At 37.5% G+C, this 24,293-nt stretch overlaps 1 protein-coding gene across 3 annotated transcripts in view; it reads left to right on the top strand.

Annotated features, from left to right (window-relative positions):
- The window catches only part of LOC111858105 (serine/threonine-protein kinase 32C), a 29,982-nt gene extending 6,273 nt beyond the window's left edge, over positions 1–23,709 (top strand). The window contains exons 2-12 of one of the 3 annotated variants that reach the window (XM_023839542.2): positions 8,053–8,108; positions 11,628–11,779; positions 14,211–14,384; positions 15,170–15,207; positions 16,836–16,925; positions 17,342–17,445; positions 17,633–17,749; positions 19,260–19,385; positions 19,540–19,668; positions 20,711–20,778; positions 21,805–23,709. In XM_023839542.2, the coding sequence (XP_023695310.1) occupies positions 8,053–8,108; positions 11,628–11,779; positions 14,211–14,384; positions 15,170–15,207; positions 16,836–16,925; positions 17,342–17,445; positions 17,633–17,749; positions 19,260–19,385; positions 19,540–19,668; positions 20,711–20,778; positions 21,805–21,961 (1,211 nt within the window). In that variant the 3' untranslated portion in view covers positions 21,962–23,709. Of the gene's footprint in view, positions 1–8,052; positions 8,109–8,762; positions 8,809–11,627; positions 11,780–14,210; positions 14,385–15,169; positions 15,208–16,266; positions 16,797–16,835; positions 16,926–17,341; positions 17,446–17,632; positions 17,750–19,259; positions 19,386–19,539; positions 19,669–20,710; positions 20,779–21,804 lie in introns of those variants that run through there. The other 2 variants (XM_023839552.2, XM_023839566.1) reach the window with 2 other exon arrangements.
- The last annotated feature ends 584 nt before the right edge of the window (positions 23,710–24,293 follow it).

Genomic DNA, 24,293 nt, shown 5'->3' with positions numbered 1-24,293 from the left:
GATCAGGCAGTTTTCAGCTCAAATACCAGGGTGGGCAGAGTAATTTCACTGTTGTGCCCTTGAACAAAGCCCCTTGACCTCCAATTGCAGGGGTAGAAACTGTTAAATGTTGCCGTGCTCATGCCCCATTTCCTCAGGCATCTCAGGAAGTGAAGTTGCTGATGGGCTTTGGTGAGGGTGGATCTAGTGTATTGTCTACCTCAGCTTTTCTTACATCTGGAGACCAAGGAACCTGAAGTTGCTGACAGTGGGTACTGGAGAGCCATCAATTGTGCTCGCAATGTGACATCTGAAGGGCTTCCTGAAATCCACAATTGAACTCCTGTTTTTTAGCAGTCTTCAGGGTGAGGTTGATATCATGCCACTACTGTAACTTCACCAGATCCTCTACCTCACGCCTGGAGATGCTTTGATCTCATTTCTAAGACCAATTAGTGCAGAATTATCCACATAGTTGATGGCTAGATTGTTGCTAAATTTGGCCACGTAGTGAACAGTGGGTGAATAGCCATGGACTCAGAGGTGATGAAGCTTTGTTCCTCATCTTCATCACCTGGGGTGTACTTGACAGAATATTCAGGGTCTAGCTAGTTGCAGACCAAGTCCTCTGAGTTTCACCACAAGCTTGTTCAGAACAATTGTATTACAGTCAAAGGATGAGCTGAAGTTAATGAATAACATCCTTGCACAGGTGTTTCTATTGTCTAGGTATTCAAGAGTGGTGTGAGCTTCCAGAGAAACTGCATCATCCACTAACCTGTTCCTCCAGTAGGCAAACTGTAAGGGGTGTAATGAGTTGGGAATAGCGCTGTCGCTGTGATGCATCAGCAGTCACTCCATGCACTTCATGATGATTGAGGTTAGCACTACAGGGCAGTAGTCATTCTTATGTTGCTTATAATACTGGTTTGAGTTCAAGAGCATACTGCTATACCTTTAATGAAACTCCTTTAGCCTTTTGGTATTTGTCTTGTTTTATTCCATCAGACTGGAGAGAATTCTCCTTACCTCATCCGTCAAAGACCAAATATAGGCTAGAGTGTGCCAGTGTGGCTCTCCCCCTCAGCAATCTTCTATGGATTGCCTGCTACATCATGGTATTTATATCTTCTTGCTGGCACAAAGACGGATGAATGCTGCACTTTTACCAGGGGTCAAGAATTACTTCAGGATTTTAGAAATGCCGTCCAGTAGGCTGAAGGCTTCCAGTTGTCTGAAGGCTTCCAGTAGTCTGAAGGCTTCCAGTAGTCTGAAGGCCTCCAGTAGTCTGCTTTTGCATTCAAAAGGGTTGAAGGCCACTACTACAAAAAAGTCTCTTGTCCACTGTGGGATTAGTCTTATGACTGAATACTTAGAGAGAGTTCCCCAGCATTCACAGGTCATTTGAACTATTTGAGTAGCTATTATTTACGCAATAAATTATAGTATCTTTATGTATATTTTGGGATTTAGTTGTCAGATAAATGCTAGCAATAGAAAAATAATATGAAACATGCTAAAGCTAATACAAACAGGCCTATTCATACTTGACTGAAATAGGTAATGCACCTCTACAGTCTTATAAACACTGTAAAAATGCACTGTGCATAATTAGGATCATTTCACATAAAGAAATAACAGGTGAGCTGCCAGGGTTTTAAAGGGGGGGCTTGGAAGGATGGGATGAGACCGCTATGGACAATTCTGCTGGCGCAACTGGAAAAGATCCCCGACGTATCCAGTACAAACAGAATGGAGAGTTTCATGGAGGAGTTATATATTTATTAGAAAATGTCGTCATATATGGATGTATGTTGTCTGTATATTACCTATGTCACCTTTTAGCTTAAATTAGCAGAAACCCCTGTATTTACACATACCTTGCGTCTATGCCTTTCTGTTCTCTATGTTGTTTCTTGTATTTATTCTCTGTCTAATCATTAATTGTCTTTTGTTGTGGTGTCTGCCACTGTAACTGTAACTTTGCCAACACAAATCTCCACCAGCCTTGGTCATTTTGTAATAAAGATGCAATGCTTGTTGTATCTTTGTAGTCTTGCAGGGGACATAAGCGATACTCCCTGTGGCTTGTGAGTTGGGCTCTACTGGATTGCTAGTGATAAATCTCTTACTTCTTTTTCTGTTTTCTTCTGTTGATTTCCTGGTTCTGACACTGTGGTCAGTGCTGTTTTAGCCCTGCTGAAAATTTCTTGGTATTGGTCCTGAGCGTCTGTAAATATCTGTATACTTTCTCTGAAAATAATTGAAATTTTATACTTGTGATTTTCATTTCATTCAAAAGGTTGAATAGTGAAATAAAAAACAAGACCACCATCAGAGCACTGTTGCCTCACACCTCTGGGACCAGGGTTCAAGTCTTCGCTATGGATCTTGGAGTTTGTATATTTTCCCTGTGTCTTCGTGGGGTTTCCTCCAGGTACTCCAGTTTCCCCTTGAAGTTCAAAAACATGCTGAGTTAATTGGAGTTACCAAATTGCCCGTAGGTATGTATGCATCAGTGAATGGTGTGTGAGTGTGGGGTTGGAACCCCATCCTGGGATATTCCCTGTCTTGTGCCGGTAACCTCCGGGATAGGGTCTGGACCCTCGCAACCCATAATAGGATAAGTGCCTACAGAAAAAGGATGGGTGGATGGGCCACCATCAGCCAATCTGGTTCCAGCGCCCATTTTGTGAGTTTTACAATAGCCCAATTCTTATATGGACAAAATCCTGGCCAGGTCATGTATGTTATAGTATACAAAGGCATTTGGCCATATAGCTCTGTCTGCTCTGCAGTTCTTAAAAAAATAAACTATAAAAACATGTTTTCCCAAGATTAGTAATGTTACCTACTACATTGTTTTCATGAGCAAAAATTTCTGATGGAAAATTAGGTCATGTTTACACAGTGATTCAGGTCTCATATTGATACAAACCTTCCAATATAGCGAAGCAAACTGTAGAACACACAAACCTTTTAATGAGAAACAGTCTATGCATATTTCATGGTAGATGCTTCAGATTTTACTACAGTATATTCTCACTGTCAAGTATGCAAACATACATTTTCATCAACCAGAGATGGTCTGGATGGTATGTGTTCATTATCTACTGATAGCATTTGACCATCTAATTCACTAATGAAAACACGTTTTATGAATTCATCGGTTTAGCTAGTATTTATGTTTGTATTTGTATTCATGATGGTCGTTTGTATGGATTTCTCTATTTTGCTAATTTTAACAACTTAATATTGATAGCTAGCTGGCAACAATCATTGATAATTGTGAATATGAACTGAGATTAGTTCGTATCTTGTTGACACTGACATATTTCTCTTGCTGACGATGATCCACGTAAGGCCGTTGAAACCATTAAACCATTATAATATAATACTAATAACCAGTATAATACTAACGGCTGTGTAAAGAGAGGTTTCTATTTGTGGTGCTAAGGGTGTTGGATTACATTGTTTTAGATTTATTTTGTTAAGTATTTTCTGAGAAAATGCATTTTTTAACGTTGCTGAAATAATGGAATTTTGTGTTTTATTGGACAGTGATAATAAACTGTATTTGAGAACACATATCTCTTTATGTTAACATTGCTATTTATTAGATTTGAGGATTGAGTTTATGAGTTCTGCATATTAAATTAAAAATCACATTAAATCACGAGAGACATTGTGAGATGCATACTATTTTAAGCAAGCCTTTATGTTAAATATTATTCATGATGCTATTTCCTTCACATCGTTCTACCAAAAAAGCCCAGTGGGCCACTGAAGTATTTAGTGGAACAAATCTTCCAGCATGTTTTAGAAACTACTGAGCCCAATGTGTCCTGCTGTGTTAGGTTTGTAAATGGAGGAGACCAGTGTGCATCGTGCCAGGGGCGTGGCTTAACCTCAAACCCAGAAGGTGTGACCAAACATACAAATCAAATCCAGTAGTTGATCATTTCTTATGATTACCAGTAGGCCTACACATTCATTTTTATCTACACTGCTTTTTTCATTTTTGTTGCACCAAACCCAGTTCTTTTAAGCAAACATGTAAAGAACAGATACAATTAATATTCCCCCCTAAAGAGTTCAATACCACTATATTATGGTACAATTCAAAACTGAAATATCCCCAGCCCACATCAAATGAGAAAATAAGCAAATAAAGATTATTTTTATTAAATATATATTGTATTATTATTGATTATTTCTCTGACGAACTTTAATGTGTTATGTTTCCTCCTTTTATGGGAATACAGGCCATGGTGATTCACTTGCTTTCTTCCTGTATCTCTTTATGTGTTCCTGTATCTCTTTATGTGTGGATTTAACGATTCAAGATTTTTATTTGTGACATGCATGAATGTACTGGTCAGCAGGAGTGAAATTAAATTTTCTCTACTTCAGACTGTGTTACAAACAAGGCAGTAGGATAACAAAATAAAAATATGTTAAATATAAGTACTAATAATATCCAAATATATGAGTATATAAAAAAGTAAAGATGAAACAGTTATAAGAAAATATTTGAGAAAATATTTAAAGTGTGGGCTTTACTCATTTGACTTAAACTGTGTTCAATTACCGTTAATTATTTGTAGTTTATTACATTACAAATATCACAAAGTTGTTTTTGTTAGCTCATATTAAAGCTATATCTGATTACACTGTGGCTTGTATAGGGGGTTTTCATTTTGCACGGCTCAGTTTTACTGATTTATTCAATTTTACTTGACACCCACAGAACCATGGCTGACTAATTCTCAGTGTTTTGGCAACTTAGAGCAGCAAATCAGATAATTTACTTCATGCGCTGACAATCTGAATAATCTGCATGAAATTATTTGTGTGTCATATTTTTTTTAATTATTTGTTCATTAAAATGATGACGGGCCGACAGGAGAAAAATATGGGGTCTTAGTGTAATTTTCATAGTTAGAAATTCCATCGTACAATGTTAGGAGATCAAATTCAGAAGGTATGCAGTCTACAAGGTACAGGTAGGACTCATATCATCTCTTTAATCTGTCAGCATTGTGTGTAATGATCTAGTGCTGGTTCTTTAGCAAAATAAACCATGTGTATATAATGATCTGTGTTTTATATATATATATATATATATATATATATATATATATATATATATATATATATGTGTGTGTGTCTGCATTTTCTCGCTGGTCTAATGTCACATTAGTGTATATGAGTGAAACAGCATCTTTCTTGCAATTCTGCTGTCCTTCAAAGCAAATCAACATTAGGGATTCTCTCAGCACTTGAAACTGGCTGGTTATGAATAGTAACAACAAATTAAAAATAGTAACAACGTCTTTATCGAAAGCAGGGTCACCGTAAGCCTATCCCAGTAAGTACGGGGCACGAGGCACTGGGCACCCTGCATGGGATACCAGTCCACCACCTGTCACATGCACACTTGACTTCAGTGGGTAGCAGCGCTGCATGACTTTCTCCTGCATTGGGGGTGTGATTTGCAGCACTGCTCTGTGTGTGTGTGAGTTTGCATGTTCTAATCGTGTTGTGTGGATTTTATCCCAAAGATGTGCAGGTTGGATAGCTGGAGCTCATAAATTGCCCATAGTGTATGATTGTGTGCGTGAATGAGCAGAAGATGGATGGAATTATTTATTTAGTGGACACCTTTCTCCAAAGCAACATACAATTTGGTCGGATAATATACCACAAATAGACACTAATTCATTTAACCTTATGTTTTTAGACCCTGTGAGGAAATCCAGGCGAGCCCAGGCAGATAACACATACAAATGAGCCAAGACACAGACTCACAGCCGTAAATGTGTGAGGTCACTTGGGTATTTTTTAGGATTCAACTTTCATCCTATTTATGTTTAACATTTTTATAGGTACCACGATATTCTTCCATGGGCGTCGCCCCCATTAAATCTGAGCGGGATGTGTCCTCCCCACATTTCATAATTATTCGTTTGGAACCCCCCCCACATTTAACATAGAATATTAGTTTTATGTCAGTGTGTCCCCACCACATTCAAAATGCTTCTGACGCCCCTGTATTTTTTCTATTGCCTAGAGCAGAAAATAGATAAATAGAAATCACAAAAAGATATTATACAGCTGGAACAATTTTCAGTTATAATTATGTTAAGTTTGAATAAAAGTTACAATATAATATAAATATGTTGCAGCAGAATGATTTCCAGGACAACATAAGCCCAATCTAATATGAAGAATATCATAAAATACAATTACAAAAATAACCAGGGTATAACACATGTTGGTCAAACCAGCAGACTGATGATCATTTAGAAAGGTCAACCTTAATATCACTTTTTATTTTCCATAAAATTTGTTAAAATCTCATGGATCACAATCTTATCAATATTTTTTTAACTACTATATCTGTCGCGATGGTGGGGCATGGTGTGGGCGTAAAGAAGGCGACGATGCGCTGCCGGCTCTAAGAGACAAGGAGTTTATTAAAGGAACTGAACACCGGGGAAGGAACAAAATAACAGCGACTATGAGGGGTCAAAAGCAAATGGAAAAGGCAAGAAATAACTACAAGTAACACAGATGGGAAGCAGGGAACAGAACTAGGAGGACCGGCAAAGAAACACACAGCAGCCACACACAGTAACATTAGCAGAATGACTCACTAAGGAATAGAACACAGGCGAGCACTTAATTACACTCCGGTATTTTAAATACTCTCAGATAACAGGCTAACAAAAGGCAGGTGAACTATAACAGAATCAACCAAACAAATGGGACACAGGTTAACAACAAACAGGTGGAATCAACAACGCTAATGAACAGAGGAACTGGGAAACAGCACTAGGAGAAAATCAAGCCAGCCTCAAACCCACACCCACCAAAGGGGAGTGGGGAATAGTGGCCGACAGCTTGGCCGGTTAAGCCACACAGTGGCCTGGGGGAGCAGGTATACATTCTAGGGACTACACAATAGAAGACAGAACAGGATGGTCGGTGACACCTGCTGGCCAAATGGGGACAAGACACAGAACAGGGACGGACTTTATATATATATATCCCAGACCTTGACAAACACCCTTTTACTAGTCAACATTATTCACTTCACAGGTTGCTCATAATGCTTTGGGTCATTGGTGTGTGTATAGGTTTTGAGTCACTGCCATGGTTCCCTGTGTGTGAGGTTTACATGCTGAGGTGAACTGGAATTGCCAAATTGTCCGTAGGTGTGAATGTGTGCGTGAAGGGTGTGTGAGTGGCCCTGTAAAGGGTTGGTGCCCCATCCTGAGTTATTCCCTGCCTTGCAATTGCTCAACGACTGCTCCAGGGACAGACTGACCCTGCTTTTTGAATTGTACATTGCATTGGGTAAAGTGTCGCCTAAATAAATGCTTATGCAGAAGAAGGCAGACCACCCATTTACACCCAGATGGGTTCGGCCATGAGTTGATTTTATAGAATGGGGAGGAGAAAGACCCAGATAGGATCTTGATAGTAATGTCTGACTGAGGCTTCTAAACATGTAGTATTGGGCTCTCTGCCACTCGCATGCCACTCACTTTGTATAAATGTTGTTGTTATGCTGGACCACTTCGCACTATGTCGAGAGTAGGCTTCTGGCCTCCAGCCTGAGATATATATTGCTTTCTTATCGATTTTTAAGCTATTAGCAAAACTTGTAAAGAAATAACTGGAATCAACAATTGATTTGCCTTTTTATAATGAATACACAATTCTGTTTCAAATTCTCATGTGTAAATTCATGCAGTCTATATTTATTTGAACAGAGGGTTAAGATTAAACTTCTTCACAGGCCAACCTAAAACTATGCTTGGGCGTGTAATTCCTAAGCATAATTTTTTGTTAATTTTAATGTTCTTCATATATGTACAAATTTGACTGGCCCCATTTCACTGTCTGTGGGTCATGAATTAAAATGATTGTATAGTTTGCTATTGTTAAATAAAACTCCTACTTCAAACATATTACAACCAGAATTCTGCTTCTAACAGACTGAAAAAATACACATATTGCATAGTGCATTGTTCTATGTAGTAACTGTCTGTTTTCTTCTTGCAGTTACTTTTGACCATTTCCAAATACTCCGAGCCATTGGGAAAGGGAGCTTCGGCAAGGTAATTACTATCATATTCTTTTGATCGCACTCCATTCAAAGATAGTAGCAAAGCATAACCTGTTGGCTGAGAGTAATTTTAGAATCTTAAATGCAATGCATCACCACCATTACTGGAGAACCATGTGGGTAATTAGATGGCACTAACTTGGCATGCACTCATTATTTTAAATATGGATGTAAAGTAGCTTCCTAAAATGGGTCTTAAATAATCACATTGTTATTTAGATTAATTTTAACTACTGTTGCCATGGAAGTCAATTAATTTAATCACAGTTACATTTTTTTTTTACATCAGTCAGGATCTCAAAAAATTTAAACACTCAGTGTGGAAGTGTCTCACATAAAGCTATAACTATATTAATAGGAAAATCTTATTGAACACCTGGGAAATATATTTTATAAAATGATTTTATGAATTCCCCGCTTAGGGACCTGGCCCCGGATAAGAAGAGGAGAATGAATGAATGAATGTTATGAATTCAATCTTATAGTAAGACAGTTCAGTTAGAAATATAGGAAGGTTGGGTTGATTAAGTTCTACTTTGGTATTTAAGTGTTTTAACTAATAAAATACAGATTTGAGAGAGCTGTTAATGATATTTTGTGTGCTTGTATGTATTGTGTGTATTTGTCCTGCGAACCACTGGAATCCCATTCAGGTTGAATCCCGGCCTTGTGCGGCATAATGCCTGAGATAGGTAGGTTAGATCATTAAGACTATCCTATTCTTTGAGTTTGCAGTCTACATGTTACGGCTCTCTAAATTGACGAATGACAATAGTGAGAGTGCCCTGTGATTGTCTGGCATCTCATTTAGGGTGTTCCCCTTTTTTGTGCCTGAAGTTGTCTGGGATTGGCTCCAGGACCCCCTTCTCCATGAACCCTTACTGGATAAATTTTAGAAAATCTAATAGATTTGAAGATATTTGTTGCAGAAATAGCAGAGTATACTTAGTAGAATGTTTATGAAGGCAGCTACAATGGTAAGTCATATTAGTTTAAATGCCAATTAGCAACATGTATCAACTATACTATATGGACACAAGTATTCGGACACCTGGGCATTACACCTACAGGAACTTTTATGACATTCCATTCTAAATCCATAGGCATCAATATGGAACTGGTCTCACCTTTGCAGCTATAACAGCTGCCACTCTTCTGGGAAGGCTTTCCACAAGGAAATTTTTGCCCATTCATCCAGAAGAGCATTTGTGAGGTCAGGCACTTATGATGGACGTGAAGGCCTGGATCGCATTCTCTGTTTCAGTTCATCCCAAAGGTGTTTGAAGGGGTTGAGGTCAGGGATCTAGACCAGTCAAGTTCTCCCACTCAACCCAACCATGTCTTTATGGACCTTGCTTTGTGCACTGGGGCTCAGTCATGCTGGAACAGGAAAGGCCCTTCCTCAAAGTTGGGAATATAGAATTGTTCAGAATATCTTAGTATGTTGAAGCATTAAGAGTTCCCTTCACTGGAACTAAGGGGCCTAACCCAACCCCTCAACAAACAATCCCATACCATTATCCCTCCTCCACCAAACTTTACAGTTTGTATAATACAGTCAGGCAGGTAAAGTTCTCCTGGGATCTGCCAAATCCAGACTCATCCATCAGACTGCCAGACAGAGAAGCGTGATTCCTCACTCCACAAAACACATTTCCTCTGCTCCAGAGTCCAGTGATAGTGTGCTTTACACCACTCCATCCAATACTTGGCATTGTGCTTGGTGATGTGAGGCTTGCATGCAGCTGCTCAGCCATGGAAGCCCACTCCATGAAGCTCCTGGCTCACAGTTTTTGTGCTGGGGTTAATGCCAGAGGAAGTTTGGAACTCTGCAGCTATTGAGTCAACAAAGCATTGGTGACTTTTACACTCTGTGTCCCTCAGTTTCACTTTATGTGGTCTGTCACTTTGTGGCTGAGTTCCTGTTGTTCCTAAATGCTTCCACTTTGCAATAACACCACTTACAGTTGACCATGGAATATCTAGCAGGGAAGAAATTTCACAAACTGACTGGCATCTTATGAGAGTACCTGGCTTGCATTCACTAAGCACATCAGAACAACCCATTTTTTCACACATTTGTAAACCTGACTGCATGGCTAAGTGCTTGATTTTATACACCTGTGGTAATGGCTCTGAATGAAACCATATTCCTTCACCTATGACTACTGACTATTTTGTGTTGGGTGGGGGCCACCCCTATGCATGGCCCTGTTTCTCATATGCAACGATGACAATGCTCAATTTAAAAACACCAGATGAAGTCAAATGTGTTCCATGGACTCCTCAGTCACCAGATCTATAAATTATTGAACCTTAAAGGGAAGTTTTATACTGTTGAGTACCAAGTAGTTTTTTCATTCATTCCCCAAAGAAGTAAAAACCTTTCTTCTTAAAAACAGGACCAATACAAACAGTTCAATACACCGATACGGTAGCATTCTGAGAAGGAGGCAAGGTGTTTTGAAAGCAAAGCACATACACAACAAGCAGTCTGGAGATATCAATTACCCTAGCTCAACGTTATTCAAATCACGATCCTCAAGGTCTGAGCACTGCTGATTCCAGTCTTCCTTTACTTGTGAGACAGGTGTGAATCCTCTGTGGCCAATCAGAATCAGTAATTATTAAACCTAGTACATGGGAGAACTGAAATAATGCCAAGATTTCGAATTGAGGTCCAGATTTGAAGAGCCCTGGCGTCTGGAAACCCAAATGATATGGCGGGAACAAGCAAGCTATGGTCAGGATAGAGGAGAAGGTGAACAGCTCCAAGTAAAAGCTATTTTGTTGCAACACCTGCTACCCATCGCTGAATTTTGACACATCTGTAATATGAAGTACAAAGACTTACAACAAAAGAATGGCTTAAACATTTGTAGACAATAGTCCTGTAATCTTATTTAACAAATGACCTAAAGAGGAGATCCCCTAAAAATTTGTGTTCTAAAAAATATTTGTTAAACCGAGTGCGCTCTTATGTGCTCAATAATTAAAATAATGTTAATTTCTCCTAAAACGCATTAAGGGTAGTGTGTTTTTATGTCCTGCGTACACAGAAAGCAAGCATTTTTGCAGAACTTACATCAAAAACTGTATGCATGTATTCAGTTTTCTCCAAAAGCAATCTATCATTATAGTTACAATGTGGAATGTAGTAATGGTTTACACAGGGGCTGTGAATCAGATTAACAGGTCACTGCAATTACTGTGTCCCACACACCGAAATTATGACCAACATATATTCATAACCTGAATAATGCAACGCCCTGTGAGGAGCTGGCACCCAGTCCTGGATTATTACCTGCCCTGTGCCCATAGCTTCTGGGATAGGCTCCGGAACCCCCGACCCTGAATGGGACAAGCGGGTATAGAAAGTGGCTGGATGAACAGTACAGCTTTTGATGATCATGATTAAATTTAATATGCATCATTTGGTACTATAAAGAATCGCTGAGCTAGTCCTTTATTTTGCAGGAAATTAACAAAGCTGTATTTCTTCCACCTGTAGGTGTGCATCGTACAGAAGAGAGACACAGAGAAGATGTACGCCATGAAGTATATGAACAAACAGCAGTGCATAGAGAGAGACGAGGTCCGAAACGTCTTTAGAGAGCTAGAGATCCTACAGGAAATTGAACATGTTTTTTTAGTAAACCTCTGGTGACTATCCTGTGTTTTTCACCTCTTCTTTTTTGTGTTTTGCATGTTGTGCCTCTAGTTTATTCAAATGAAAGTGTCAACAGAATTGAAGGCATTCTTTGGTAAATTATTCTAAGGCCAGTTCTATTTTCTGAGGGCCACGGTGCATGTAAGCTTTTATGGCAGCATACTTTATTCAATTTATACTTTGTACAATTGCATTTTTCAAACGATTTTTTTTTTATGTTCTGGTAAAAGTTGTTAAAAAAGTACATCTTGAAAAGTAAAAAAGTATATATTTTAAGTGAAACTGAATTTGCTGATAAATTAGTATCCAATAATAAGCATTTGTTGAAACAGCAGTGTACATTTCTGTGGCCTGCTGGACTGAGTTCAGAAATTCTGCAGAAGTTATATGGCTAGACATTTATAATGTTCTTATGATAGCGCTTAATTATGAAATATCTGTATTTTAACATATAAAGGGATTATATATCTATATATTATATACTTAGCTTGGTTTGTGCAACATCTACTTGTTTTGGAAGTATTTGTAAAAATATGTACAAGTTTTGAGACATTCTTATATATTTAAGAAAAACCTATATACTTATATGAAAACCTATAAACATATATGAAAATATAAAATTTAGTATAAATTTACTTTTGTTTAGGTATTTATTGGTCTCAACCCCATTTATTCCATAAGCCATGTTAATTATTATTTTACTATTTACAATTGTGCATAATATAAGGGATCATGTCTATTATATTAGAATGTTATAGCAGTAAGGGGTGAATGTAACTTATAAACCACTCAGGAAAGCATTCTTAGGTAAATCATTCAAAATGAATTTTCATACGATTTTCTCATAATGTGCCCAAAACAAGATTTAAGCATTCATCTGGTGATTGTGGTTCAAATGAAAATTCAGGCTTGAGTTAATCACCACTTCTTTGTTTTCTTTGGCTGTCAATGGTATTCTTGAAATTCTTTGCCAGCACTAAAGCTCAAACGCATCAATACTCTTCCTGTCCTTCTTCGCAGTCCAATTTACACAGGAAATACCATATTCTGTACAACTGTAGTCTTAGTGATATGTCAGTACTTTCAAAGATTTTTTTCTAGGTACTTCATCACAGCTCTGCCAAGTGCCACTTTATGATGTATTTCCTGATTGCTCGATCATTTGTTACTGATGATTATTCCCAAATGGCAAAAGCTGTCTTCCTCATCAATAACACTGCCACAAATACAAACAATGTATAACAACAAACACCAATCATCATGAAAATAATCATTCTGTAATTTCGACGAGCCAAATGCAAGACCATCCCTTCAGACCTAATAAGACTTTACCAAAAGAGTTTTTCAAAAAATGTTCTAGTATTCAGAGAGCAGTTTTTATATAAGAAACCTTTCAAAATGATCATTGAGAGAATGCAGCCATGGCACAGAGGACCGTAGCCGTGAGCCCGTTGTTCAAGAATGGGCCAGAGGACTGGAGTTTTGGAATTTTGTGATCACACTGCTAGTTAAGTAGCCAGTCTTAGAGGCTTATGTAGGCCACACTAAATTCAGGTTATTTTATGCTTCCTGAAATAATGTTTCATTCTGACCTGATTATGTCAGTGAGTTTTCAGCCACTTTCCACTTCATCACCCTCTATGTCCAAACTCACCATGCACCTGGCTTCTCAGAAAATCTTCTGGTGGGCCTGAACTTTACCCATATCAATGTCAGTGGTGCTTTATATCCACAAATGAGGTTTGTGGATCCATTTACTCAGAGATCCATTTACTATTATTTAATTATAAGCAGTTTAGGCATATATAAGGAAAGTTTTGTGGTTGAAATGTGTGAATGTTCTGAATTCCAAAACCTATTGGACCAGGCTGGAGAATACTAGCCTGTCACTCTGTCTTTCTATTAGATTATTGCAGTGAATTCTGAGGGTTACCATACAGTCTTTCTCCACAGGTGTGACCTCTTGGGGAATCGGCGAGGTTTTAGCAAAACAATCAATCTAATACTATTAGATTAGCAGACACTCTCTGGTTGTCTAGATGTCATTGTATTGTCACAGTCTGGCCTGCAAGTTGCCTTTCACAGATAGGTAGCAAGCTTTGACAAACAGAAGAATAAAATACATTTTCAGTAAACATACTGATGGGAAAGGGAGAGGTAATGTGGTGAATATGCTGCTATTATTAAGCTGAAGCCTGGCCTGCTAATGTCATGCTTAAAACATTTAGCATTTTATTAAAACAAATAAATTAACAAATAAATGAATGTTTGTTTTACATGCTAGCACATACTGATATTTGAAATTTTAAGTGACTGTATCAGCTGTGAGTGAGACTTGTTGTTTGGATGGCTGAAGGTCCAGAAAGTCATTCACAGTGTAGTGAATTCTAACTTTTGTTTTTTGACTGCTCTCTTTTCTCCTAGGTATTCCTTCCAAGATGAAGAAGATATGTTTATGGTGGTGGACTTACTTTTGGGTGGAGATCTGCGCTACCATCTAAGGCAAAACGTTCAGTTCACAGAGGAAGCAGTGAAGCTCTACCTTTGTGAGATGAGTCTGGCACTTGACTACCTGCAGACTCAGAATATTATCCACAGGTACAAAGACTCATTTACACTGGCCCATTGAGGTGCTATTAAAGTCATATATAAAATTACCTGAAATGATGCTTTACAAAAAAACAAATGAACAAACAAACAACAAGACCAATAATAACAACAGCAACAACAACAATAATAAAGTGTTACAATAAAGATAAATACATAATTTATTCATCCATTTTCCATTTGGCTTATATAGTAGAGGCTATCCCAGCCAGTAAAGGGCTCAATGCCAGGGGACAGCCTAAATGGGATGCTGGATCATTGCAAACCACACAGGAAAGGAAATCACTTTTGAATTGCAGAAGCAAACCTACACCATATTATTAGAAGATTCAAACTTTCCATTCATGCTCCCTAGTCATCCAACAAAATATCAGTATATATATAGTAACTCTCTACAAAATAGCTTTAAACATTCTTTGACAGCCTTTTGCACAATACTCCAGATCTGCATTTCTATGGGTAAAAGTGCTATTTAAAAACTTGACCTCCTCTTACTCCTCTTACTAACAGCCCAATCTCATACTTACTGCTTTTCCAACTGGGAGTTATACTCTGCAGACAGTACTTACACTTGACACTGGCTTTCAGAACTCAATCTCCCAGTTGCAGGAATTAAATGCCATTTGCTACTTGCACCAGTGGCTCCAGTTAAGCAATAAATGTTGACTTAAGGACGTGTACTCAAAAACCAAAAGTGATAAAGTCAAACTATTTGAATAGCAGTTAAAATTTTCTAGTTGTAACAATTTACCATGCTATTTTCCGCCCCCTTTAAGGGATGTTAAACCAGACAACATCCTACTGGATGAACAAGGTGAGGAATCATTTTCCTTCTCTCCAGAAATGTATTGTTTTCTACATGCAATGTGTTAACAAGCATATGTGTACATTTCACACCTCGCATACCCCCCCATAACAGAATAATGAATGTAGAAATCCTATTTCCTAATCATTGTTTATCTGTGTTGTTACCTGTTTCTATATATAAGTCCCTAATGTAGTTATGTTGGCTGCCATGCCATGTTGTGTTACCTCTTCCCAAGCTGCAGCCTGAGCCTTTAGTTAATGGGGTTTTCTGTGTATGACTTAGGCCTGCCTTCTCTGTAATACTTAATTGGATTACCCTTCTCCACATATTTGTGCCTGATCAACCTTAGCATTGAATTTGTGTTTTTGCAGTAATGGCAATAAACACCTGTATTGCTGTATGTTCTGTTGGTGTGGTAAACAAATACATTCAGGGACTATGAACTCTAAAACAGAAGGAAGAGATCCAATACAGTATATGGAATGTACATCAGGCAAGAAACAGCAAGTTGCTTATTCTCATCCCTGACTGAGATTCTGTTTCTATCTGCTACAGATAATATATAATACAGCAGCATTGCACAGCCCAAATGGCATCACATGGAACTGCCACTATACTTTAAAGCTAATGGGACTAAAATTCAAGGGCACAGTGTTCTATTTAATGCAGCTTTCTGTATCTCTCCATCTGCTATATGGGCAAATTACTGTAAAATGTTCTAAGCTGTCAGATGCTATTTTCTATAGTACTATATTCACTTTAAAAACTTTAAAATACACCATATCATAGGTTCCTGCATCATTCTTTCCCTTCTGTGGAATTCTACCTCTAATTCCTACCCAACTGATTCCACTGATTTGGAGTGATATAAATGTAGCTGCAACAAATGTAAAATACGCCTTATCTGGTATTTGGATAAGCACAATAGTGAGTTAGTTTTTCTTTTACAGATATTTGTTTTGTGAAATTTTTAAAGTTATTTGTTTTCATAAAAAAAAAAAAGAAAAAGTCAAATAGCTAGTGTTCCTGCTAACTCCGAGCGCGGTGGGTGTTTGTGCTCTGCAGGCTTGTGCTGACGTGACAGGAGGACAATAGGACAGTGAAGGAGAGAGAGCACAGACTGCACAGGAGCAGCCCAGTCTGATCAAAATATAGGCAAAACTTAGTACACTGCAATGCAAAGGGAAAAAAAAACTTTATTTTAGAGCTGAAAAATCCTGACTGAACATAGCAGATGTAAGCTTAGCTTATGCATATCTTATCATACCAATTATACTTGATAACGATAATAAACATATATTTTGTGCATTTATTATTTACTTTTCTGTATCTGTATTTTTAATGTATCTTCTCTCTCTTATATAAAGAATCTTGCATTTTAAGAGAGTACAGGTAAAGTACAGGTGCAAAATACCGTATAGATATGTATAGGTTTGAGTGTGGATTCATAACTAAATGTTATGTTTGAAATTATTTCATTTTCGATGATGGTTATGATTTCACATGTTTATTATAATCATTTTGATGTTTTGGTTTTCATAAAACCAGCAATACTTAATTGGCAAGCACATATATTAACACTTTAATATCAAAAAATATATATATATGCATTCTTGTGATCTCTTTTTTTACAGGGCATGCTCATCTTACAGACTTCAATGTTGCAACAATTATAAAGGATGGGGAGAGGGCCACTGCCATGGCTGGAACCAAGCCTTATATGGGTAACATGCCACTATGGGGGGGGGGGGCACTTATTGTACTGTTATAAAGAGTGAAGAATATACTGTAGTAAATGAATACAGGATTATGCCCTATATTCTTACAATAACCGTCAAACATTTTATAATTCTGTTATGCAAAGTCAGGGCTTATATGAGAAACACTTTTCAGATTTAAGTGCTCGGTCCTGTGTCAGGTCTCAGGTCTCCAGGGAAATTGATTACTTTTATTTACGAAGGGAATTATGTTGCTTTTATGTATTTATGCATTGTGAATTTAGCTCTATTTATCATTTCAATGCAAATTAGATATTCTAATCCAGTTTCTTCAATAAGCTGAAATTGTATGAGAATGCAAACTGCTTCTTCTGATTTCGATTTACTTTTATCTTAATGCTCATTTTAATTTTCCTAAACAGCCCCAGAAATATTCCAGTCCTTTATGACAGGGGGAGCTGGCTATGCCTTTCAGGTGGATTGGTGGTCACTAGGAGTCACTGTTTTTGAAATCTTCAGGGGATGGGTAAGCATTTGTATCAGTTGTATATAGCGACTTTCACAACACATTTGCCCCAAGGCACATAACAAGACTGTATGGCAATCCATTATTAGTACATAAAAACGTAACGGTTTATTATACTTCAACTTTTCAAAACAACAGATCTTTGAAATGATGGATTTTCTCTCTTTATTACTGTCTAAACTCTCAGAGGCCCTATGAAATCCATTCCAGTAACTCAGTGGAGTCTCTTATCCAGTTGTTCAGCACAGTGAGTGTGCAGTACTGCCCTGCCTGGCCTAAAGGTCTTGTGGCTCTGATGAGGAAGGTAAGACTGAGGTCTCTATCCATCCATCTTCTGAAACCACTTGCCCCATTCAGGGTCACAGGGGGTCCAGAGTCTAAAGGCACAAGGCAGGGAACAACCAAGCATGGGGCACTAACCCATTGTAGGGAACATGCCATTCACACCTATGGGCAATCTGGTAAATCTAATTAACTTCAACATGTTTTTGGACTGGGGGGGGGGGGGGGGGAGAGAAACCAGAGTACCTAGAGAAAACCCCACAATGACATGGGGAGAACATGCAAACTCCACAGATACAGAATCCTGGCAGAGACTCGAACCCAGGTCCAAGAGGTGTGAGACACAGTCCCTACCATGCCTTTCCAAAGACTGAGCTTCACATTATTTCTCTAGATTGTATAATATCGCTATGTTTCCCATATATGTTTTTTTAATTTTAATATTATGCAGTTTTATTCTAATAAAACACTATATATACACTTTAAGAAAACAGGGTACAGCCCTGGCACAGTTTTGTTCCCCAAGGTACAAAGAACATTAATGTACCCCAATGGTACGAATTGGTACTTTTTTCTGTGTGTCTCAATAATTTTGTCCATATGGTGTTGTGTGTGTGTGTGTGTGTATATATATATATATATATATATATATATATATATATATACATACACTGCATGTATTATACATTACTATAATATTGTATATTATTAAAATTATGCACTTGTTTGAGATTGTAAATCAGTTACCAGGTAGGACCCACTTTTTCCTCCAGAGCTGTTACAAAGGTAATTGAGCTGTGGGTAGCAGAGAAGCTTTTTGCACACCGTTGTTGTACTGAGCTGCTATTTTTGGCATTTTAGCTTTAATGAGTCCAGCCAGTCTCCCCTGACCTCTCTCATTAACAGGGTGTTTTCACCTAGAGAACTGCCGCTGACTCAGTGTTTTTTGTATTTTTCACTATCCTCTGTAAACTCTAAGCACTGTAAGTTTGTGAAATTCTCAGGATGGCGGCTGTTTCTCAGATACACGTGCGGCACCGACAATGACACCACACCGAAAATCACAAAAAAAGTGAAATATGGCAAGTCCTTTGGCAAAATATGTGTTTCATTTATTGGCAAACCTAAACACAATAAGGTGGACTTCATGTAATGTTTTCTGAAACATGTTAATTGGAGATTCCACTAGGAATCTAAGAATCTTTCCCCAAGGAAACAATCATATTTTAGTTAATGATTTTCATTTGTTTGTTCTGCTGACATTTAAAGGGCCATTTTTTTTTCACCAGTTAGCTTATGATTTACTCTACTGGTCAGTCCATAAAATATGATGTTAATTTCATTCCCAATTATATCTCCTTTATGTTTTTGTAATACATAAACTAGAAAAGATGAAGGAATAAACTAAGATTCAAGGAGAAAATGTAGGCAAATAAATGTAAACAAAAATGGTTTGTTATGTTTTATTATTAGGGGATGGGCTTTTCTAGAAGTGGAAAAGGTATTAATAAAACGCTGCTTGCACTCCACAGCTGCTGACTGTCAACCCCGAGCATCGTTACTCCTGCCTCTCCCACATGCAAGCATCACCTTACCTGCTAGATGTCAACTGGGACGCTGTTTATGAGAAGAAGGTGGAGCCAGGGTTTGTACCTAATGTAAGCATGACCAAAACAGCCACATTCTTACACAAACACATAAGCAGAATCACAGATGTTTAATTGTGATATTTTAATTGTAATATATATATTTGTATATAGAGCTTCATTACAAAGCTTCCGTAGATGATTTCTGTATGTCTTACTATTACAGAAAGGTCGTCTGCACTGCGATCCAACTTTTGAGCTAGAGGAAATGATTCTGGAATCCCGACCTCTTCACAAAAAGAAAAAGCGTCTCGCCAAGAACAGGTCTCGAGATAACAGTAAAGACTCCCAGTCTGTGAGTAGCATGAAAAAACTCATGAGATCTCTACCTCAACATGTATTGGACCAAAAGAAGAGGCTTAAATCTCTAATGTTGTTAGTTATTAGGAAAGAGGGTTGTCATAAAAACCACATGTACACAAGCCTTAAATACGACTAAATAATTGGAAATACATTTTCCTGCAGTTATTCTTGAGGGACAAGTAATTTAACATAAAGTATTGAATTGACCTTTCCATCAAATTCACCAATTTTGTTTTCTATTGTAGAATCTACAAATGGCTTTGAAGTAACAATGCACATATTTGTGCATGGTCTTATATGCTAAACATAGATGCAGAGTTCTGCAGCAGAAATGTAACAGCGATGCTAACAGTTATGCGGGCAGCACTGTTTCTTCACACCTCAAAGGTTTTGATTCCTGCCTCTGCAGTGGGTGTATGTGATTTGCATGTTCTCCCAGGTCTCCTTGGCATATACTGATTTCCTTCTACAGTCCATAGATGTGAAGTTAGGCTGATTGGTATCTCTGAGTTGCACATAGTGCATGAGTGCGTGCCTGTATGTGGTCTGCTATTGACTGCTATTCCAATGCCTTGGGTCCTAGGCTGCTTGGGTTTATTCCCCCCCCCACCACACAGACACACACACACACACACACACATGCACGCACGTCAGGTAAACATGTCCTTATGGGGACCGCTCATTCATTTCTATGGGAGAAATGCTAACGCTACCTATGACAACCTTAACCCCTACCAGTCTGAACCATAACCATAAGTAACCAAGCAAAATATAAGAGTTTTTGCATTTTTAGTTTTTTCATTGCAGTCAGATTTTTGTTAAATTGAGTTTTCCCTTATGGGGACCAAGAAACTGGTATCCATTACTTTATATTTTTTTAATGATTATGATTTTCATTCACTAATAATTGCATTCCTTTTATTAACAGTCTTGACATTTAAACATTTAATAGCCATAGTATATCTGTCTTCGGAATTGTTACTCTTGTAATGCTTTGGGATGTTTTGCAATAATTATACCTTCTCTGTACCTAGGAGAGTGACTATCTTCAAGAGTATCTCGAAGTAGTGCAGCAAGAGTTTAAGATCTTCAACAGAGAGAAGTAAGAAAATTCAGAGTATTTCATAACAGCAACATGCTGTTGTCTATAGACATCTACATGACTTCATTCTAATGGGATCCCCAGTGTTTTCATAGAAAAAAAAAAAGTAGGACACGATGCCCCATTTAGAATTCAGTAAACATGGCTCCCCTTTCCAACACATGTGATTTTTCCAGTGTTGTGCCAAGTAAGAATGAAGGAAAAGCTGGCTGGATTTATTCTTCATTCCACTGTAATAAAAGGCCTTGCTGCGATTTTGACAGTAAGGTGGTGACAGAATTTTTTTTTTTAGAAAATGAATGTGGTGGAGGGTAATCTACTTGTGATTAGTTACTGAAGTGCTGATACCATGGAATAGTTTCCAGGTAGCCAGCTAGTCATAGAGCTGTAGAATGTTAATGACTGAAGACTGCAGAGATGAAATATTTTTCATATCAGACTAATGACTCTAGGGCCCACTGGGGAAATCTCTGCAGAAACAGAGAAAAATGATTGGACATGTGTACTTAATATTGTTGTTTTGCTTTTACAAAATTTACGGAAAAAAACTGCTTTATGAATAATCTCTTTATAGAACCATCATTTACCATTTGAAGACGCAGTGCTTAATCAATCCAGAAATTCAATATCACAATGGTTGGGTTCAAGGTTGGGTCTTTGATTTTGATGATTCCTGGAATGGAAAAGGGACAGAACCTTCATGATCTGTCATCCTTTGTCATTCTTTATATCACAACTGGAGTAGAAATTTTTCTGATATGGTTTGATATGGCTTGGACTGGCTCAGCAATAGAATTCGGCAAATTTTATCGGGGGTGGTGTCCCCTGTTTCTGCAGATTTATAGTAACTACCCTAACTACAATATAACAGTGGTCATATGCATGGCCAATAAGAAATTAAGCAATGTTCATTATAGCTACGTATTACTTTATTGTGCTTGAGTTGTTTTCCTCTGGCAACCCAAACTCGATTTTCTGGCTACATCACTGATACATTCCATCTTAATTTCTTTACATGTGTTTCAGATTGAAAAAGAGCCAGGAGGAGAGCCTTTTGTCCAGAGGGGAAGGTGAGGTAGAAGCTACTGATAAGGCAGAGCAAGGCATGGAGGATGAGACAGAACCAGAGACATCAGCCCTAAACATGTGTCGCTCTATCTGTTCATCTTCTGGAAGTTGCTAGCACCACCTAGTGGAGATGTAATGCTTAAACTCAATCCTCTGATATGTTGCACTATACTGACAAAATGTATAGATACCTGTAGCTTCTAGTTTGTAGCTATGATGGGAGAGTCCTTCTAACACAGTTCATTTCTCCATTGCTGTAGCACCAACACGTATGACTTTAGGAAATTCCTACTGGTCCTGCTTTCTTTTCTGTAGAATAGGCTAAGATCTCTATGCAATATTAAGCATGAATAATGACTTAATCTTGGTGGAATGGCTATTAAACCCATCAAAGTATGAGCATGATAACACAGTATATGTATAAGAAGCTTTCTGGGTTTCAACATTAACATGTATTCTTTTCATTCTGCTACAATTTCCTTGGTAAATAGTATAAGTCTGTTTAATTATGGCAGCTAAATGCTGAAATATTTGTTGACATTTTACAATTTTATGATATTCTATCATTATACAGTACATTCAGTACTATTTGAATTTCTTTTGCAAAAACATGTAAGAAATATAGATTTAACTCATTGGACTTTCTGGTGTAACAAGGGCATATTCAAGTGATAATAGAATGTAAACTTAAGGAACCTCACCTGTCATTAAATATTGTTATATTAACTGTTATTAGAACTATTTAAATCTTAATTTCTAACAACAGCTGCAATTAATCACACAATCTGCTGCTAACGTTTAAATGAGAAAGTACCATTTGGCCCTCTATATTGAATAGGCACCTCGTGAAACTTGATAGAACACTAAAATATATGATTTCATTTTGCCATTTTAGTTCCATATAGATTAAATCTATAGCAATTTAGTAGTGTGTGAGAAAGAATACATGATGACTGTTTAACATACATACGTGTAAATATTATTAACAGTGTAACGCCTTCACCACAGTTATATGTGGAATTTACCAAAACTGTTATATAGTGTTTTCATACAGAGTTTTGTGTTTTTTTTCCAGGTGTATAGGCAAGAAAAAATGTGTTTCTTGTTTGTCACAAAAATGCTTTACACAATATCATATTTACATTTTGTAAACAACTTGTTTAATATGGATTTGATATGAATGTTTGACAAAAATGTCAAAATTCATAAATATCAATATAATACAGTTAGCTAAATCAAATAATCTGGAGGATTATTTGACTCAGTTGATCTTTTCGATAATATCCTGTTGAATTGTATGCATCAGTATTTGTAATGACTGAAAGCCTTTTGGTCCATCGGTGTCAACATTACGCAGTAATAATATTCAGTTGCTGTACTCTGGTTAAAAAACAATGATGTATACCATTAATTTAGCAGTGGCATCTTCCATATTTAAAATAGAACTCAATGTACAGTACATAATGAATAGTTTCACTACATACATGTATTTTAATATGAATATCTGAACAATGGCTTTGTAAAAATGGTCTGCAAAGGATATGTATGTATATTTAAATAAGGTTTGCAAGGTATAACATTAAGTATCGATGGGCATGTATTGAATTAAAGTCTTCAAAAACGGTTTTTGGCTTGCTATATATATACATATATATATAGCATCATCTTTGACATGAAATCATCTATTTAAATTACATTGTAGAAAGACAATTAACATCATTAAATATATTCATGCACTTCATATTTTTCATACTACTTTAAAAGCGGCATTTTCCAGTTACCTTTTCATTATGAATGCACTTGCAAGTTTTTTGTGTATTTAAACGTACTGGTAAGCTAAAAATAAACTTTCCTATTACATAATTTGTCGTTTCTTTATTTCCATCCATCCATCCATCCATCCATTTTCCAAGCATTTGCAACTTAACAAAGAGGACAGCCAATGCAGCAGCGGATTCTGAATGTGAGATATTTTAGACGTTATAAACAGTTGCTGAATACTGAAAGCACAAGGAAAAGGGGGAGTTGCAGGTTTGTGGTAATTGAAGCAGCTCCTGCTATTCAGCACAGGGCACAATTACACCCAGAATGCCAGTCGATCACAGAGCAGAAAAGACAGAGACACCAACCAGACCAGGGCTATTCAAATAACAGTTCTCAAGGGCTGAGCACTGCTGATTTTCCAGCCTTCCTTTACCTGTGAGCTATATGTGAAGCCTCTGTGGCCAATCAGAATCAGTCATCATTAAACTAACTATCTGGGAGGACTGAAATCAAGGCCTGGATTTGGAATCGAGGGCCAGATTTGAAGAGCCCTGAACTAAACTAACTTAATCTCTTTGTATTGTGGGGGGAAGAAGATGCAAACTCCATATGCAGTCACAGCGCTTTAATAAGCTTTAGATAAAGTACAATAGTATGTGTTTAGAGTCATGATCTTTAACTTG

The sequence above is a fragment of the Paramormyrops kingsleyae genome, chromosome 3, assembly GCF_048594095.1.
Source record: "Paramormyrops kingsleyae isolate MSU_618 chromosome 3, PKINGS_0.4, whole genome shotgun sequence".
Taxonomy (NCBI): Eukaryota; Metazoa; Chordata; class Actinopteri; order Osteoglossiformes; family Mormyridae; genus Paramormyrops; species Paramormyrops kingsleyae.
Note: the sequence above shows the minus strand (reverse complement) of the source record. Positions and strands in the feature narration are given on the sequence as shown.